Source organism: Cynoglossus semilaevis, chromosome 11, assembly GCF_000523025.1.
Source record: "Cynoglossus semilaevis isolate Cse_v1.0 chromosome 11, Cse_v1.0, whole genome shotgun sequence".
Classification (NCBI taxonomy): domain Eukaryota; kingdom Metazoa; phylum Chordata; class Actinopteri; order Pleuronectiformes; family Cynoglossidae; genus Cynoglossus; species Cynoglossus semilaevis.
Window position 1 is genome coordinate 13,068,296 of NC_024317.1, and position 19,406 is coordinate 13,087,701.

At 39.0% G+C, this 19,406-nt stretch overlaps 2 protein-coding genes across 4 annotated transcripts; both read right to left on the reverse strand.

The window, feature by feature from the left end:
• Nucleotides 1–1,167: 1,167 nt before the first annotated feature.
• ell2 (elongation factor for RNA polymerase II 2) lies at nucleotides 1,168–12,150 on the reverse strand. 2 transcript variants are annotated; one of them, XM_025059895.1, is made up of 13 exons: nucleotides 12,052–12,150; nucleotides 11,091–11,363; nucleotides 8,421–8,468; nucleotides 7,764–7,888; nucleotides 7,480–7,643; nucleotides 6,434–6,693; nucleotides 5,937–6,061; nucleotides 5,637–5,709; nucleotides 4,879–5,548; nucleotides 4,010–4,082; nucleotides 3,729–3,900; nucleotides 3,104–3,148; nucleotides 1,168–2,990 (listed from the first exon to the last, which is right to left on the reverse strand). In XM_025059895.1, exons 2-13 carry the CDS (start codon nucleotides 11,262–11,264, stop codon nucleotides 2,874–2,876), a joined length of 2,046 nt encoding a protein of 681 aa, XP_024915663.1. In that variant the 5' UTR covers nucleotides 11,265–11,363; nucleotides 12,052–12,150; the 3' UTR covers nucleotides 1,168–2,873. The 2 variants fall into 2 exon arrangements, with proteins under 2 accessions (XP_024915663.1, XP_008318896.1); XM_008320674.3 differs by lacking the exon at nucleotides 12,052–12,150 and adding an exon at nucleotides 11,855–11,950.
• Nucleotides 12,151–15,350: 3,200 nt separating this feature from the next.
• LOC103386423 (globoside alpha-1,3-N-acetylgalactosaminyltransferase 1-like) lies at nucleotides 15,351–19,293 on the reverse strand. Of its 2 annotated transcripts, XM_008320675.3 has the most exons (4): nucleotides 18,923–19,292; nucleotides 18,688–18,729; nucleotides 18,067–18,129; nucleotides 15,351–17,211 (listed from the first exon to the last, which is right to left on the reverse strand). In XM_008320675.3, the coding sequence occupies exons 2-4, from the start codon at nucleotides 18,719–18,721 to the stop codon at nucleotides 16,256–16,258; spliced, it is 1,053 nt and encodes a 350-aa protein (XP_008318897.1). In that variant the 5' UTR covers nucleotides 18,722–18,729; nucleotides 18,923–19,292; the 3' UTR covers nucleotides 15,351–16,255. The 2 variants fall into 2 exon arrangements, with proteins under 2 accessions (XP_008318897.1, XP_008318898.2); XM_008320676.3 differs by lacking the exon at nucleotides 18,067–18,129 and adding an exon at nucleotides 17,804–17,866 and having other exon boundaries at nucleotides 18,688–19,293.
• Nucleotides 19,294–19,406: the final 113 nt, after the last annotated feature.

A 19,406-nucleotide genomic window follows, 5' to 3' on the forward strand; every position in this document is an offset into this window, starting at 1 on the left:
TCTCACTCATTCATTCACATAAACACGTCCTGTTCCAGGAGGTCGTAGTACCTTTGCGTACATAGCCTTTGGCCTATAAGGGATGGCCCATAGATCATTACATCTGAATGTAAATACCTTAAGGGCATAAAATGCAACAATAAGTCACGAGTTTCAGATGTAGTCATTAAACCTGAAATTGAACCCAAGAAGCTCTGCTGGTTTTAATAGAACCTTCATATGTATTTAAGTCTATCACTAGTGGGAGGCGCTTCTGACTTGTCCCTCAAGGAGACTCAACTGCTGAGTCATTAGTGAGCTTGTGAAGCAAAATGTGTTGACAAGCAGAAAATAAATAAAGTATAATGAGTGATCTTTAAAGAACTGACAATTTAGGCTTTTGTTTCCAGGCACATGAGGTTTGAGCCTAGACTGACAGTGATGACCGGTGATCTGCAGTCTGACATTGCCAGTGTAAGTGCTTTAATTGATATTTTTTATATCCACAAAGCAAACCTAAAATCAGGTCAGGTATTCAACTAAAAAAAGTGTTACGTGGCTTTTCTTTCTTGGTAGACTTAAATCCATTAACCAGTCACTTGTAAAACCAGCACAGATGCCTCTGGGAGACTTCCAGTGCTTCACTTTGCAACTGGGTGGCATTTGAACACAACTTGAACTCCGAACACTGTTGCCCTCTACTGAGGGAAGACCAGTCTACATCAAGTCACCCTGCCCCTACCTCACCCTATGGTCACTGGAGCTAATTTAATACAATACATGTGAATAGGGGGGGGTTTGACATGGTGCAGCTGCTTCTGTCTGAGGTCTGGTAGTTTCTGTGTCATGTCTCATTTCCTGCTGCATCAGCCTCAAACAAAAGTGTTGCTGATGTAAGGCGAGGGGCCATCACATGAAGTGTCTTTACAACAAGAATGAAATGACATCGACAAAACCAGCAAGAACCCCTCACCTCCCCACCCCCAAACATTAGGGGTCTTCTCATGTGTAAAGTTTGTAGTATTGCTGTACATTCTGGAATGAAATCTGAATTATCAACCATCAGTATCAAGAAGGTGCTCCTAAGTGTTTTTCTGAGTGACAGTCCATTAACACCAGTTTCCTTTTCCCATCACAACAAAGCAAGAAATTCTGCTCCAAAGGAAACACGCTGATGTCAGCGACATCTTTTTTTTTTTCCTCTCAGTGTAATGTTGTTATTAGACAGTGTAGTAGATTTTGTATAGTGGCACTAGATCCATGATCTGTATGTCAGCTTTTTCAGCTGTTTATATAAGTAAGTCACATGGACATGGACGTGTCCTTTGAAGGTAGCTTCTCCTTATCTCCTTAAACTCAGTAATATTTACAAATGGTAAACAACAACGGCTGTGATTTCATGTCCACAGACCTGAATAAATAATCAGGGAACTACAGATCGATGACATCACCCAACCTGTTCTTGTAAGAAGTAACAACTTGGATGCACAGGTGAATTGGTAACACCTGTGTTTACTAAAAAAAAAATCACTGTGCCTTTAATGCATTATCTGCTGCATGATTGTAATGCCATTCTGTAAGGCGGGTGTACAATAAACTTTCCCAAGACAAAAACAGCTAGGTAAGACAACTGTGTGTGGGAAATAAATGGACTACAGCCCACAGGCCTTGTGGTTTACTTGGACTACACCGGTCAAAAGTGGACCACACACTGTATCCACATGTACTTTGCATAGAATCCTGAGAGGAAATATGACTGACATTAGAGCCCACCCACACGTCTTGTGGATGGGCTCAGTGTCTTTATGACGTTTTTGTAACTGTGTAACACTCGCTGTTCTGAAGCCATAGAGTTAAGTGAATGGAACCCCACGAAGTTCTTTAAAAATGCGACTGCTGTCCTGGTTACTTTTGGAGCTCGAATGGTTATGTTTCATTTTGCTTGTGCAGCTTAATTATCAGAAAGCTGATTAAGACAACTTTAGTTATGAGACTGAACAACAAGGTGATGGGACAAATGTTTTCTTCACAGTTGATTGTCAAAGGTCCAGCCGTAGTGTTTAAGAGGACACCAAGCCCTTCCAAATGGATTTTTGAATAAATGTAACAGAGAGAGATGATGCCATCGTGCAACCACTAAACATCTGAAACAGCTGTGTGTTGTTTTAAGGACACTTCATGTGTACAGCCAGCCTTCTCCATTAGTTGCTTATAGAAACAGGAAGTGATTCAGATATCTTTGCCAAATGAGAGATCATGATGAATCTTCGTGCAAAATGGCTTCAAAAAAGTCAAAACAAAAGATTGTGGTTAATTACTTTTGCATTGTTTTCAAGAAAAGATAAACATAAAAATCATCTGTGGACTCCTTTTGCAGTTTGAATCCAAAAATAAATAGATATCCCTCTCTTTCTCTGCCTTTTTTCCTCAAATACAAATACATACTTTCTCTGATGCTCAAAAATATTTTTTGATCTTTTTGGTTTTTTTTGTATTTTTTTTTTTTACAATCCTCAAAAAGTAGAAGAGTCAAAGATTTGTTTAACTCCCTCTACCCCGGTCACACATGCAGACAGCTCTTTCCAATGGTCCAGTGGCAATATATTAATCAGGATTCATTAAGATAAGCCAAACATGGGCCCAAAACTAAAATGTAAGATTTTCATGGTTGCAAGCCACCTTAAAACTTGTGAAATCAAAGTTTGACAGAAGAAAGGAATGAAACAGGTGAAGGACAGAAGAGAAAGCGGAGGAGGAGGAGCAGAGAGGTGTGTGGTGGAGGCAGTAACTGAAGAGTCTTCAAGATCTAGACTAGGTTAGACACACTGGACCACCCCACCTGGGCCAACACTATCTTCAAATACTGATTAGTGAAGATGTCACATGCCTGGCTCTCAGAACCAGGACTGAGCTCTGCGCTGGTCGAAATCAGCTATTAGCCTCTTGATGTGGGCCAGCTTGTTGTGCAGATATTCACAACGCTGTTTCTCAGCATGGTAGTTTGGGCTGTTCTGTAATGAGACAGAAGAAAAATGGAATGAGAGTCACAACCCTTCACCCAAAAACACAGCAGCAACTGCTACAACCAAAGAAAAATAACCAGGATGAGTTATTCACGACTCACTCGTTTCATCTTCTTGTACTCTTTCAACACTTCCTCCTGTGTTTTCTGCAAAACAAGAATATATAGAAATTCAAATACCAAATATTACCATACTTTGCTGTTGAATACTTTTGTTAGGTGTTAAAATATAGAAAAAAAAACTGTGAGCATAAGCCTTTTTCTAATTATAAAAGCCTGTAATCTAGAGTAGTCTCTAGATGAAGTCTCTAGTGTGTAGACGTGAAGCGAGGTTATCAGAGAACAATCCACTGAAGTTACCTTTGAGTCACCAAATAATAAGTCCCTATTCCCCAGTTCACTTGAGATGAGCCCTCACTGTCAGAGTAAATGTCTAGTGTTTCAAAGTTCAAATGTTTTAAGAAAAATAATTAGTTTAGGCATTTTCAATCCAGGTGTTTTCCATGAAGCAAGGCTTCAAGAAAAAAAAAATCAAGTCTTTCAGTTTGAGTTTCTCCAGGTTGAGTTAGGTCTCAGAAAATTGATTTTTCTATCTTTAAGTCCTAGTCGTGTATTTACACTTCACCACAATGGGTAAAAAAACAACAATTGTGAAATCGATGTGTTGACATAGATAATAATTTTTAGATGACTATACAAAAGTTAAGGATAAGTATGGAAATGTGACCTGGTACTCTTTGGTGCCAGGTGGAAACTTCTGGCACTCGGCATCCAGCTGAGTGAAGCGGCGGGTAATACTTTCTACACGTGCGTGCAGCTGACGATACTCATCATACTCTGCATTGAAATCATCCTTGTAGCTCTGCCGCTGGTCCATGGACGCCAACGATGTGTATTTCCTGTCAACAGAAAAGATTCCCTAAGCCTCCCCCTACTTCACATACTCAAACATACAGAGTCAATACATAATACAGGCACCAACAAACCATGGCTCCAAGGTTGACTTACACTTTGTAGTCAGGTATTGCAAGTGTGGAGGAATATTCAGTGGACTGGACTGGTTTCTCTTTGTCTGAGGACTCTGAGAGGACGAACAACATGTGAAAATCACATGAACTGTCAACATTCCATCTTAAATGATGGTTGCAAAAGCAAAGTAATACAATCCCCATCTCCCATACATTTATTAAGAAAGTTTTGTTTTATCATTCCATTATTATTTGTTTCCGTTAAAACAAATTTCGCACAGGAACAAGTTGGTGAGCAGAGAGGATGAATACAATGTGCTATATGTAGATGACGACTTTGTTTAAATTTGTTGGTTGTACATTGGATTATGCATTCTTTCATTTGTGTTGTTTTTTTTTTTGGCCATTTATTGCAGCTCCCAAATGTAAATTAGACTTTGACCTAGATTATGTTAAAACCTTTAAAGGTAGATCACAAGTAATTCAACTGGTTTTACAGGAGTCTGTAGGTAAACAGAAAAACTTCTCACTATGTTTACCGGGGAACTTCAACTACATTAAGTTACTTCTTAAAAGAATTGACCTTTAAAAAAGACGTTCGGTGCATTCGGTGGTAATTTGGTTGTGTGTATATAATGAAGGAAAGTGTGTTTTTAAATACCAGGGTTGTTGTAAACAGACAGTCATCAAAAAAGTTAATAAGCAAATAAAAAAAGATAATTTTATTTATTATTTTATTTTAATTAGTTTATTATTTTTAATTTGTTAAAAAGCAAATAAGTGGATGATGAAACTAAACTAATGCACTTTTTAACTACGGATACTGTTTTAGTAAATTAGTGGCATTAAATCTAAATACAGTATTTTTAAATATATAATTATGCAGGTAAACTAAAGAGTGAAACACACCTTCTTGGTCGGGATTTGTTTGGATTTCATCTCTGTTCATTTCAGCAGCAGGTCTCTTTTTGGCTTTACGACTCTCCTCGCGAAGCTCCACAGGACTGGGAGAAGAAGTATTGGCTCTTTCTGTCTGTTTTACTTTGTCTTTTTCTCGATCTTTGTCTTTGTGTTTCTTGGATTTCTTTTTGACCTTTTTGTTTGTACCACTGGACAAGGGAGGGCTACTGACGACAGTGGACGTCACCGTTAGTGAGGTTCGAGCCGGAGGAAGGGTGGGGAAGGAGGCTGGTTGAGGAATGGGTTGACCAAAACAATCCTGCAACGTCCCATCGGTTGAAAAGGGACTAGGTGAAGGATCCCTGTAGGAAGAGCTCTGATCTGTGGGCAGATCCTGGGTGCCACAGCCCTCAGGGGTGCTGGGAGAGTTGGAGTTAGAGGCAGGGCTGGGCTGCTGATGTGAGGGTGCTGGAGGGTGGGATGAAACAGGAAGATGCATCGGAGCGCTGGAGGTGGCGTTGGAAGGTAAGGATGAGCTCTGAGAGCTCGGGGTGCTCTCATCCTCACGGCGATCAGAAAAGGAGGATGAAGATGCAGCAGATCCTCGATTGCTGAGATGTGAAATACGGGCTTTCTTCGGTGCCAGAGGATCAATAAAGTCAAAGTCAAGCTGTTGCTTCTGTAGGAGACAATGAAAAACAACTCAGAATTGAATGATTCAGACTCAATGCTTTGGTGCTGTTGTTTAGGTGGTTATTTGTTGATACCAAGGGTGAAGTGGGGAGACCCTCTTTGGGAGGGCTGTTTGATGAGAGGGTTTCAGTTGGAAGACCTAATTTGCTGTTAAAGAAAGATAAGACAGTGTCAGTGAAGAACAGATGGTAATTAGCAATTGACACCATGACCTCCAAGTAGTGCAATTTATAACGTGGTACTATTGAAAACAGTGACACAAAAAGGCTTTTTGATAGCAGGTATTTATTAATGCTTGGTATTAAGAGCTGGGCTACTTTGAAATAAGTAAAAAGAACATTTTGAGATTTTAGAATTGGAAAAAGAGTTGGTACCGAGCAAGGATCCGGTGAACCTGGGTCTTGTCTTCATCAGAGTAGCCGGGCCAGTCTCGCTGGACATCACGGAAAATGAAGTCCTTCAGTGAGTATGTGTTGTCTTTTGGGTTCAGGTTTGCTACCTTTTAAAAAAAAAAAAAAAAAACCCACAAACACCCATCCATATGCACAGACAGACAACATGCAGTATCACAGTTAGAAATGACAGCATATATTATCATTATATTAGTGGTTACTTTGGTCTCAAAATAAAGTTGACAATATTATCATTTAGTGGCAATAATTTGTGGGACAATATATCGTTCAGCAAAATGTGTGCCCTTGTCACATCCAAAAAAATAGACAACTTTTTTTTCAAGGTCTATGAATGTCCCATGCCTTTTTTTCTGTTCAAGGGTAATAAATATCAATTTTCTGAGAAGATTCCACCGTGACACACTTTTGTTTTGAGAAAGGCATAACAGTAAAATGACAATAAAAAAACATGAAAGTACCTGCTGCAGGGTGCTCCCTAATGAGTTCCTATCCTTCAGGTTGATACCATCCCTCTGTAAACGGGCAAGCACTTCAAGCTTCTTGTAGGTACGCAGTGCCAGCAGGTGGATGATGCGGTCGCGGAACGATCTCTGGGAGACTGGGTTGTTGGTAAAGCACTTACGAATGGTGTTGGCAGGGTTAATTGGGGTGGAACGTTTGCGCTCTGGGACCACCTCAGGGGTTGATAAAGCCGGCTTACGGATATGGACTTGTTTTCCTTGAAACAAAAGTTGATGACCTCATTAAAGATTGCTGGGCTACTCAACATACAGTACATACACATACACTATGCTGTTGTCACTTCGCAAGATGGGAGCTTAAGATGGGAAACATAAAATTCAATGTACAGCAGTTTGCAACTACCTGCAAGTGAGACCGGATCAAACAATGTCAATAAATTTAACAAGAAGTGAAAAAGACTATTTGTGTGACTTATTGGATAGATCAGTGAACAGGCTGCATGCCACCAATTAGCAGTCTACAGCTGACAAACCTTATCAAGCAAAGAATGGTGGGGCAATTGTTGTAGGAAAACTATCAGCAAATGTGCAAACAAATTCACTACTGCGTTAAAAAAAAAAGTGTTATAGAGGCACACAGACCAATCTCCACAGCATTTGTTGATCTGCCATGGCAGACGTGTAGGAAAAGTCAAGTGTAAGAGGAGTTTAAAAGAAGCCAGATATTAACAGATTGGCTTTTCTCCAATGACTTTCAATAGGGTGTACTCATTTCTGCAACATGGGCCCGAATGAATCTGTTAGGCAAATAACTTTTTTGTGAGAGTACGGCTGACATCTGTGGCAGTATTTTGTAGTGTATTGTTCCATAGAACATTTTGATTCTGAAAGGAAACTAAAGGTTTTCTAATAAATCATTTATGCTGAGCACTGTATAGTGAAAAGTATGGAATTAGAGAGCAGTTACTATTTTATCATGAACCCATTTTTCTAACTTATATGTGGCAGTTGCAAGCAAAAAGGAGTCCAGTTAAGAGCCTCACCTCTGTATTGACCCCCAGGTTTGATGACTTTGGTCCCACGTTCACGTGTGTCTTCCACAGCCTGGGTCATTCGTTCTCGGGTCACCTGATATGAGTCATTGGTGGCGCACACTGTGACCTTGCCCTGTACGGTTGCCAACAATGCCAAATTCGAAGCCCCTGAACTGAATACAAATTGAGAGTGTGAATAATAAATGTCAGGCAAATAGTGATTTGTTCTAAAAAAAAAAATAAAAAAATCTAAATGCTTATAGGTGAGTCAGCTGACCAATGATGACCGTTACCTTGATACATGCTGCTGGATGCACTCAAAGCTTCCCTGAGGGTTGTCCTTGCCCACATTAGACAGGTAGAAATCAAAATTGTTAAAGGCATCAGAGGAAGAATTGGTCTTTGGAATTTTGATGCGCTGTAAAGAAATATAAAGAAATGAAATGAGAGATTTTTGTGGAAGTTGTCTGTGTTTCAACTTTTCTGAAAGTAAATATCCTGTTCCTGGTCAAACTCAACTTTTTCTAAAGGCTAAAATGCTGACGCATGGCAGCTTTAGGTACTGGAGCAAATCATATCGTTGTTTCTGTTTCTACATGGTTACTGAAGCATAACTGATATGCTTCCATTACACCTGTTACGGTTCAATAGCAAACTGGTTAATGTACATGACATTGTGAAGCAGGTTATGTATTTTGGACACTTCACCATAGTAAGCCTAACCTGTTGCTCCTGTGAGAGACATCAAAGTTATATTTTGTGAATAATTGTCAATGGACTGCTCTAAATCAATTTATAATCATTCAAGAGACTAGTGTCATGCATCAAAAACACAATTATTTCTACCACCTTAACTGAGCCTGGATCTCCTAAATCATGTTTCTTCAAACTGAATGGCTACATACATATCTTCTAAGAATATCCTGCATAAAAATAAGGTGAAAACCTACCCCTTGAAGTCCATTAAATTGTATTGCCGGCTGCAAGGATGGTACATTCTGCAAGAAGAAATATAAATGACTACATTGTGATAATAATTCACTGAAACTAGCCCAAAATCCCCCAAATCCAAGAAGAAACAATGAAATCAGTGGTTAAATTATACACTACACTATATTCATTAACACTGCAAAGAGGACACAAAAAATTCAAGCAGAAAACTATGATAAGTATTTAGTCTCAGATATGTGTAGTTTCCGTTGTGACAAAAATGCAACTAGACAAAATACATTTAGTTTACAGTTAGAGATATTAAAACGTACTTTGTGCATTGCCATGACTATTTTTAGAACATTTTTATCTTCATTTATTCATTTTTGAGATGTCACCAATTTGTTTTTCTAAATGTGTTACATGTTTGGTTGAAACAATCACTAAGGTTTCCACCAAATACGGGAGGGTCTAGCTTCTCCAAAACTCTGGCTGACACCCTCCCCCACTATCTATACACTAATTCCAAAAGACAGTAAGCAATCCGCATACAAAGACAGGCATACATTCAGTTCTGCTAACAGTTCACATTACAAAAGAAAGACAAAGTCAGCAATCTTTCAATGTTTGACAACTAAATCTCCAACACACATCACCAAGAAGGTTAAAAAAAGACAGTAAGCTGCTGTTGAATAGAACACACATAACCACATTCAACAAAGTTGAGGCTGATAATCTGATATTCCCTCCTTATAGCTGTATTTCAAACAAAGATGTATGGGACAACAGCTGTTTCACTTTACATAGCTGTTGTGCAGACACAGTTTCACATATGGGATCATGTGTGCTATTCATACACATAGCATGTGCCATAAAAAGAACTGGCAGAGTCTGAACAGTTCCAGGCTGACCAAAGGCCGATGCCTATTCGCCTTGTTACGTAATGCTGTTGTGGTTGGTAGAGTTGAGGTCAGGTAACTTTGTTTTCCCAGCTCTGAGACCCTGAGAAGTATGAAGGAAGACCCGACTACATTTTGTTCACTTCACTCATTCAGGTTTGTAGGACAGGCTCTTTCTGCCAAAACTCGAGCTATTTTGCCTCTTTTTAGCTTTTTATTTATTATAGACCTGTCAATTGATAAAAAAAAAGATTCATAGGGAATCTGTGGCTTATTTAAAATCTGTATACTCTTTGAACGGAGAGACAAATAACAAATGGTAGATACATAACTTAACCATCATCAAAGTTTTGAAAGCATATGAGATTGCCAGTTGCTACATTTTGTATTATCCATTTATTTTATTATTCTTTAATTATACATCTTTCAATATATATTCAATTGACATATCAAATAGTTTATCAAATAACAAACAGTTGCTAATAGTTTTTCTTTCCAAAACATTCATTAATTTATTCTGTGTTAATTATACTGTTTTTTGTTCTGTTTGTAGTACTGATGCCATTAGATATCTTAGGTCCACTTTTGCCCATTACTCTTTCTTATCTGCAGGTATGTTATAGATATCAATATCAGCCTTCAGTTATCGGTTATTGTTTTTATTATTATTATTATTAGCCATTTACAGCTCATAAGGAGACAACCCGTGCAGTAAGAAGACACTAAGGCTGGAGACAAATAAGCTTATTAAAAAATGCATTAAATCTAACACAGGTGTCCTGACAAAAGTCCCTGTTACCACACAGATAAGGGCTGTGGGTCAACGGGGATATCACTGGAACATCTCCACTAGGGATTAAACAATGCACTCAACTCACGAAATGATATGGGATTTGTTTTTTGTTCAAGATACAATTTTATCATGATTGTTAGGAAAAATATGATCTCCAGACAAATTCTGATGACAAAAAATAAATTTTAAACAAAATATTATGAAAAAATAACATCAACTGAAATGTTCTTGTGTGCTTCATAAACTAATATTTCTGTCTTAAGTAAGAGAATACAAAAGATGCACATTTCTTTACAGAAGCACTGCACATCACCAGTTATCTCTTATGAAAGGCAAAACTGGTCTGGTCTTATTTACCCTGCTAACTGTCAATATTTTAAAGATGAAAAGAAATCTTGACTGGAAAGAGTTCCTCTCTTTACAGAAACACTGTAAAACACGGTGTCTGTGGAAGGTCTTCCCACGATAATAACTTGTTTCACTAAAAATTGCCCGAACTTGTCCCGTTTAATGTCTAACAGACATCAACATACAAGCTCGTCGAAATCAACTTTAATTATGTTACGTGATTTGTAAATTTAGATTAGTTGTCTGAAAGTACTTCTTTTCTAAATCGGCTAAAGTTTGACAATAACAAGACAAGAATGTCTTGTCTAGAACAGCAGCCAGTGTCTCAGTGCTAACGCTGGCTAACCTTAGTGTCTAACTTACATCTGCAGCTTTAAAAGGTTTACTCACTACTGTCAGTTGATAGAACCAAAACTAAAAACTTGTCCTGAACCTCTTTTATGTTCCCCACATTCTTAAATTCATTGTCACAAAAGTATTATTAAAATATAAACAGCTGGACGTCGCCTCGTCGATAGCTGAGCTAACTTTTATAGCGTTAGCAGTGCGTGGCAGTTGAGCTCCTACAGCTCACTTTAGACGGTGTGACTACAGGACTTTTTTACAAATGTTTTGCAATTTACACCAAATTTAGAGGTACTTTAACTCACCCGACCATTCTGGTAGCTCTCTATGGCTTTCAGCGCCGTCTCGGTCAGTTTGACGTGCAACACGGTGACTCTGTCATCGCTCTGCTGCCCATACTTTAAGCCATATCTCCCATCCTCACAGAGCGCCGCCATCTTTACCAGCCCTCCACCATCGCCCCTGTGAGCCGGCAACATTTAGCAACAGCAGTCCACACTGGCTGATCCTAGAGCCGGGGAGGGACTTCTGCTGTGACCGGACTTGGTTGGGTCTTGTTCTCTTGAGATTAAGTGTTTCTAAATTTAAGGAGAGAAAAAAAATCTATCACACAGCCTTACAAAGACTATATCACACTGTTATTTGCAAAATTCTATGTCGGTTATCTATGTAAGGCTAAAGAGTATTAAAAAACGGTTAAATTTAGCAAATGAGATGCAGCTGTAAAAATAGCCAAACACAACCTTAGTGAGCCAATGATAAAACTAAACCATATTTTTCATAATTAGACCTAGAAGTCAGAAGTTATACTGTACATGAACTACCTTTTATCCATGACTAAAACTATAACTGTAACACTCCTATTGCAATGATTGCAATCAATTGTGGCAAAAAGTTAAAAAAAAAAGTAACTATGGGTTAACCTAAAAGTCGGTGAAGTTGTTCATAATTATGAAACGTGGACAAACTTACCAAAAATAAACAAAACAAAATATTAAAAAATAATAATATTGATACGATGGTAATGACACAACATGGCAAAAGGAGTTCAATAGCTTTAAGTGCAAACCTTAAAGTTAGATCAGCAAAATGATTAAAAGGTAGCTAAAAGTGAGAGTGTACTGATCATGGTTTGTCTCACCGCGCAGTACCAATATATATTAAACTGTATGGGCTACATATGGGTGATGTACATTTTGCTGCTGTGTTCATCAGCTAAAAAGCAAGATTCTAAAAAGCTTTGATCCTTTGAATCCTATCATTTACTTCATAGTATCTGTGGCCTTTCTTCGTTCGTTCGTTTGTTTGTTGCTTCCTTCCTTCCTTCTTTCCTTCTTTTTCTCCTTCCTTGTTTCTTTTCATTAAAGACATTGACCATTGATTGTAGCAGGAAAAATGTGAACATAACAATAAAATGTCAAACATGATGAGATTGCTTAAACTATAACTGTATCTAAGTAAACAAATGTTAGGTATATATTTATCTAACATTTATGTACCTAACAATAGTGGGTTCACTATTGAATTTCTTTGGTTCACACAAAAATATCACTTCATTTGTTGTGTCTGCTCCGTGCTCCGTGACATTCCTGATTCTCTCCAGTAAAAAAAATACATCGAGTGTCTGATTCAGATAAATCACCAGTACAAATCACTTGCTTTTTAAAAGTTGTTAAATTTCCTTTCTGTATTTGCATCCTTTGCATCTGATTATATTGGTAGCCTACGTAAAACTACGTAAACTACTGTGGTTACTTCTTTCAGAACCAAACATACACAGAGTTTTTCCTTTTTTTTAAATAAATACATAGGATGAAATTGTAGTGCATTTGGCACAATAAGCACAAATGTGTCCTTATGTGGGCTGTACCTCCACTATCTCTCACAGTCAGTTACACTGACCTGGTTATTAGGGCAGTGTGATGTGATGTTGCCTGGCCTCAGGCAGGGTGGAGAGAGGCATGACTGAGTCCAAGAGATTACCATAGCTCTGAACCCCACCCACTCAAACACACACACACACACACACACACATAAGCTTGTGATAACCTTAGTTTATTCAGAGAGGTTTGTCCCTAAAAGCCATCATGTTGACATGACATGACATGACATGTATAAACCAAGGTTGTCTAAAACCTGGTCCAGGTACCATTTGTATTTTGGGCTTACTTTAGGTTGTTTTGGGAGTTTAAGTTTATTTACTCACTGGAAGATTTGTATATTTTTTTGCTACAGCTTTTGAAAGCTTTTTCATTGCCCTAATTTTGTTTTAATTTAGATAAATATGAGCCAAAAAACAGCCCTACACCAATTTTAAGTGCAGGACCTGAAGGTAACAGCTTATTTTTTACTGCAGTATCATCCCTGCAGGAAACTTCCAAAAATTCCAAAAGCTTGGGGCTATGGGCTCGGTGCTGCCCCTGCTGCACCAGATGAAAGAAACAGTTCTGAACCCGCAGTTCCACATTTTTGGACTTTACTCTATAGCTAAGATAAATATAGACTGTTTTTACTCCTTTTTTTCTTTTTCTTATTCATTTGTACTCATACAGCAATTTTAAGCTTCAAATGCTGTAGAAAAAATGGTTTATTAGTTTAATTACATTTTTAGGTATGTAAACTAATGTCACTAATGCAGCAGTGCTACTGTACTTAAGCTTCAAAGCCCAGTCAGTCTGTTGTGGAGAATTTAGTCCACTCTCAGCTTCTATACATGTGAGTTAGTCCGACTGAAATACAAATCAGCTGTATTTCAGTTGAGTTAACATAAATGAACATTTTATAACAACTAGCTTTTGTTGGACTAATGCAACAATTTCAGCTGTTGAAATTGTCGCACACCAAACTAACAGCTGGTTGATTGCAGGGCATGTCAACCAGGTGTGATACCGCCTCAGTTAAAATGCAGAATTGACCGCAGCACAGTAAAGCTAATGTTAGCATACACACTAAAAATGCAGTCTTTCTGACTCATAACAAATTCTATGCACCTGTAAACTTTAATGCAATAAATCTGCATAGAAATTGAATGAATAACACCTACTTGGAACTGAGTAATTGTTTTATCACCAAAATGTCTCTGGCGCTTAAACATACTGATTAGTAACCTGTGGTTATCACTAATAGGCAGTTACTTCAGAAGCACAGTGGGTTATTAGTTTGTTATGTCCTGGGTTGAGTATCTTCCGGATGCTGCAGGTTCTTCTCTTTATGTGCTCATAAAGTGAGACAGGGTGGCCTGTAGTTTCAGTCAATTTCCAGCTGGTGTCTTGAATATTTCATTTTTAAAGTAAATCTTTCTGTGTTGTTGCCAAATTTAAAATAAAAACCGAAAATCAAATGAATTGTCTAAATCAGGGCTGTCAAACTCAAATTCACACTGGGGCAAAATTAGAAACTGGGACAATATAATTGAATGCAAAGCCAAAAATAGAGCAATATTATAGATTTTCCCTGCATAACACAGTGACGTGACGGGTGGAGGAGAACCTGAGGGAGTGGGACGGAGATGTACTGTTCAACTGGTCAGACAGATGTAAATCTGTCAACTGGCAACTCATCCACGTTAGTTATTAAAACCAGAGCCTTTATTGAACTTTTTTACTGTCTTTGAACCTTTTACATACCATAGTAAGACTTGTATTTAAAAACCAAAATCTCAAATATTTCAAAAAGGTCAAGTACTGTTTTTGTATCAGTTTGAATTAGTTAGTTGATTATCGAAGAAACACATCTGTTACTTATATGCCTACTGTACATTTCCCTAAGCCAGTGATTCCTGAGCCACATGTGGTTTCCCAGCCTCTTCTCTCTGTGAGATTACTGCAAATAGACCAAATGACTTGCATTCATGGCTTATACATCTTATTGTTGTTGTGGTAGTGTGTGTCATATTGAATCTTCTGCTGTTGCGTTTGTATTGATCATTGCCTGCATGCTATGTTTCTGTGTGTAATTGTTAGCATCTTGTTTGTACTTGTTGAGGGTGGCAGACCCCTGGTCTATGGAATCTTTTGCTGCAGTTTTATCAGTCTCAGTTTCTGATGACGACTGTTGTGCAACGTGCAAGAATGTAACTAATAATTATTTAAACTGTTTTGTCAAACTTTTTTTTAAGCTACTTCCACAGCCTTTGTCAAAAGCTTTTACAAACGTGACGGATGCATTCTGAACGGGACCATTGTTTTATCTGAACATCTGTATTGGGGTACGATGAATAAAAGCAAGATGTTTGGGGGCTAAATAAATGTGTGTATTCATGGAAAACAAAGATAAAGGTTTCAAATACATCTGCAGCAAAACGAACCACGTCTATCTAAAACAATAAAAACAGTTGTCTTCCAAGGATTGTCTGAACATTTAACTTCATTCATTCATTCATTCCACGTGGCATTTTGGCCCAGAGGACAGATTCTGTCTGGCAGTGAGAAACAGTCATCTGCTGCTGTTAACCCTTTCATTCAAAAAGAGAAGAGAGTGAGAACATGGAAGGTGAATATGGGGGCAGGTTTTGTGTGACATCTAGTCCACCCGGCGACTTAAATCTAGAACTCTACGACAGACTCTTGGCTTTAAGACATACTGTATTTTCTTGTTGAAAATGCTTTGTGTGAAATTAAAATCAATGATTTCACCAACAGATCGCCATATGACTTCTTCTTACATAACGTTAAGAAACAGCACCTAATCACACTATTTCTCTGGCCCACTATCATTAAAAGGCCTTGAAACAGCAGCACTTCCAGTTAATGATTGGCCATTGTGAAGAAAGTGTGTACTTCCACTGTTGACTCTTATCACTGACGACCACAAAGCTGCAGGGGCAGTATCTCCCAGATGTAATTTATGGAGAGGACCCGGCTTGGTTTAAAGGGACAGGTCAATTGTGTTTTTTTTTGTTTGCAGTGGAGATACAGCAGCTTCACTGTGGTGCTATTCACACGGATGACATTTTAATTGAGAGCCAGTTGTACCGTGTGGTCCTGCGTTGTTGTAGGTGACGGCTAATAGGACAAAATGTCAGCGCTGCTAATGGGGATTTGAACATGTGCATTGCCTTTGTCATGACCAGAGTTCATCTTTACAAGCAGCTAGTGATGTAACGATACACTCAACACACGGTACAATGTGATTCATGATGTCTTTTTTCTATAAAACATGTTGTGGATATCGGTGCAAATGCGTCTTAGCCATTTGATTAAATAGGCAGATCCAATAAAGTGTTCATCCAAGAACTACTAAGAAAAAACTCAGGCACCACATGCACGGTGCAAATCCTATTCTGTCCACTTTACCCATACAGTTCAACCAAAAAGCTACTGCATTTAAATCAATGAATACAGCATACATCTTCAACTTTATTTCAAGGCCAGCTGTCAATACCACTAAGACATTCACATGAAGTTCTGAAACTAGCAAGGCATTGCACTTGTCCTGTTTTATTTTTTAGAAAGTATGGTTGAATAGTGAGTTAGCATTTGTGCTTTATTCTTGTCTCTTTATCGTAGGACGAACACTGTCTTCCTAAGGAGACCACTCTGCTCACAGGCACATCAGCGGTCAAGGACGATTCCCACCAGCTGTACTCTGGTGATAACACACATGTGGGCCTGTGGTCTATCAGGTAGCGGTTAAGGTAGCTCTCCTCAAGGCCCCTTGCCACTACACCATTGCCCTGATCCTGTGTGATGAGCATGGAACAGGAACGAGCCAATTTAAACACTTCAGCAACCAGGCCACCATACAGCTCTGAGGTGTAGTAGTAGTCTCCTTCCTCTTCAACCACACAGGCTGATGAGGCCACTTCCGTCTCATAAGGAAATGCTTTCCGAGGCATCCCATAGAGCTCCGGGTGTAAGGTGGCCACCAAGTCACCGAGGATTTCCTCTCCCACAGGTGCCAGAAACGTTTGGTCAACATCAGCACAGAAGATGTACTCAACTTCGCTGCTGATTGGGTCTCTGATGGCATCAGCGATCAACGACATGCGGCGATAGGCTAGTCTGTCCCACCTGGGCAACTCTGCGATGGGAATCACCTTGAGCTGCCTCTCAGGACCCAGCTTATTAGGAAGTTCGAGAGAATGGGGGGTGTCTGTAAGAATGTAGTAAGTGACAATTTGACCCGGGAGGAAGAAGGTCTCAGCTGATGAAAGGAAGCGATGGAAAAAATGTTTGTAGGATCCCACTACAAGGGTCAGCAGGCCTGTGTGAATTTCTCGTTGAGCAAATTTGGCTCTGCGCCACGTTGAGATCTGGCTGTCGCCCCACACTAACGGGGCACCCCAGGGTGTCTCCATGGGCCACTCTGGATCTGCCTTGATGATGATCCTCTCTGTCATTAATCCGTCCTTCTTTAACCCCAGGCTGTGGAAGACTGTATGAGAGGATTCACCACTGGCGGGGGCTTTATGACCCCAGAGGAAGTCTGAGGAAGAAAGACATGATGTTTAAAAATGTTTTCTTTAACACAACAAAGCTAACATTAACAATACCACAGCTGTTTTCAGTTTGGTATCAGTGTAATCCTTTAGCCTTGATAAAAGTCTCACAACTCAGGCTCAGGTAAGTTACAAATCTTGTTCTTGCAAGGGTCAAATTGTTAGTTTAATTTCCCTAATTTCTTAGCAACAAAGAAATCGGTTGGTCAGAAAGTGTATTTTTATTTATTCATTTATTTATTTACTTAGCTGGCTTTCTACATTTTGTTTTCAAGCTTTGTCTATTTATTTACAAATGAAACAAAGGTTTTTAAATTCCTTCACTTATGTCTGTAAAATTCTAGGCTACATTTTTGCTGACTTTAGTTTTTTAAATTCTTATTTATTCTAGGCTAACTTTGACTGTTCTTGAGTTACTGGTTCACACTAAATATATTAGGCTTAAGAAATAGAGACAATCTCAGTGGTCAACAGGCTGAGACAATATCCACTCTGTCCATCACTGCCCCCCCCCCCCGACCCCCTCTCTTTCTGTTTGTTACCAATACAAGGTTAGTTAAATGGTTACTGCACACTTACAGATAATAACAGAGAGGAGAAAACTGTACAGGACAAGATGTATTCTGGTCACTCTGACTGCTCCTGTTTGAAGGACAAACACAAACATAAATATTAACTGACACCACAGTACGGTTTAGGACAAGCACACACTATTCCCAAACTAATCGGACGGACAAAAGAAAGAGAATCTAAACTGCTTGGTAAAAGTCATTCTGGACAGTGGGTGTGTGTTAGGGTTTGTTACTAATACAAGGTTAGTTAAATGGTTACTGCACACTTACAGATAATAACAGAGAGGAGAAAACTGTACAGGACAAGATGTATTCTGGTCACTCTGACTGCTCCTGTTTGAAGGACAAACACAAACATAAATATTAACTGACACCACAGTACGGTTTAGGACAAGCACACACTATTCCCAAACTAATCGGACGGACAAAAGAAAGAGAATCTAAACTGCTTGGTAAAAGTCATTCTGGACAGTGGGTGTGTGTTAGGCCCTGTTAGGACCAACAGTGTGACCTGTGTATAAGGTCTGGCTTTTAAACTAAAATAAAAGATCACCATTGGTTCACCAGGAGGACCCTATAAAAACATCTCTGATGTTGTCAAATACGCTACGTTCATGTGAGTGAATATTTCTGCACACATGTTTCTGTGGTTTTCAGGATCTTCGCTCTTAAAGTGATCCAAGCTCTTGTTTGTCTTTCTGAAGATCGTGCTGTTTATAATGCTTTTCTGCACTTTCCACCTCTCCTGGCTGAATCCAACTGTTCTTATCATTAAAGTAAACAAGATTTTCCACCAATCACTTTTCAGCAACAAATGAGAGAAAAAGGAAATCCAAACTGATGACATAATCAGAAGAGGCGGAGGAGAAGCATGTCTGTTGGTATACGTACCAGAGGACGTCTTGCAGAATGGAAACAATGCCATAATGTGACCTGATATAGAGAAGCACACGTATACACACGCACACACCCACACCCACACACACACACACACACACACACACACACACACAGAAACTTTAGCTAAAGCTCAAATCAATTTTTCAGAAAGTGAAGTCCCTTCTGCTACGTCTGTCGTCTTCATGAACGATTCCTCAAACGTACCACCACACTATTCTTATTTTACCTCTTCTTTTTCCTCCTCACAGCTTTTCCACGTAAAATTTTCCTCTGTCTCTGCTTCACATGCCTTCCTCCTCTCTCTCTGCTCCCCTCCTCAGAGTTCAGCAGTGGAGCAAAACCAAGGACCAGATGTGTGAGGAAATCTGGGAAGATGGGAGGAGCAAATAAGTAGAAGACAAGGAAAGAGAAAAGTCAGGTATAAATTTCAACATGATTAAAAAAAAACATAAATAAGAAGATAAAACTGACTCTGTCTGTCTTTTAATGTGTAATTTTATTTGTAATAAGCCAAACTGGAAAAATGTCCTTGGAGAAAATGCAGACTCCACATGGAAAGACCAGTCATGAAACCAGATTTAGTAATTATGAGCCAGTGGTTCCCAGTGTTTCCATGCTAAGCCCCCCCCCCAAAAGGCATTAGCCTCTGGCTATGTTTCCATGCTAAGCCCCCCCAAAAGGCATTAGCCTCTGGCTGGACACCCCCTTTG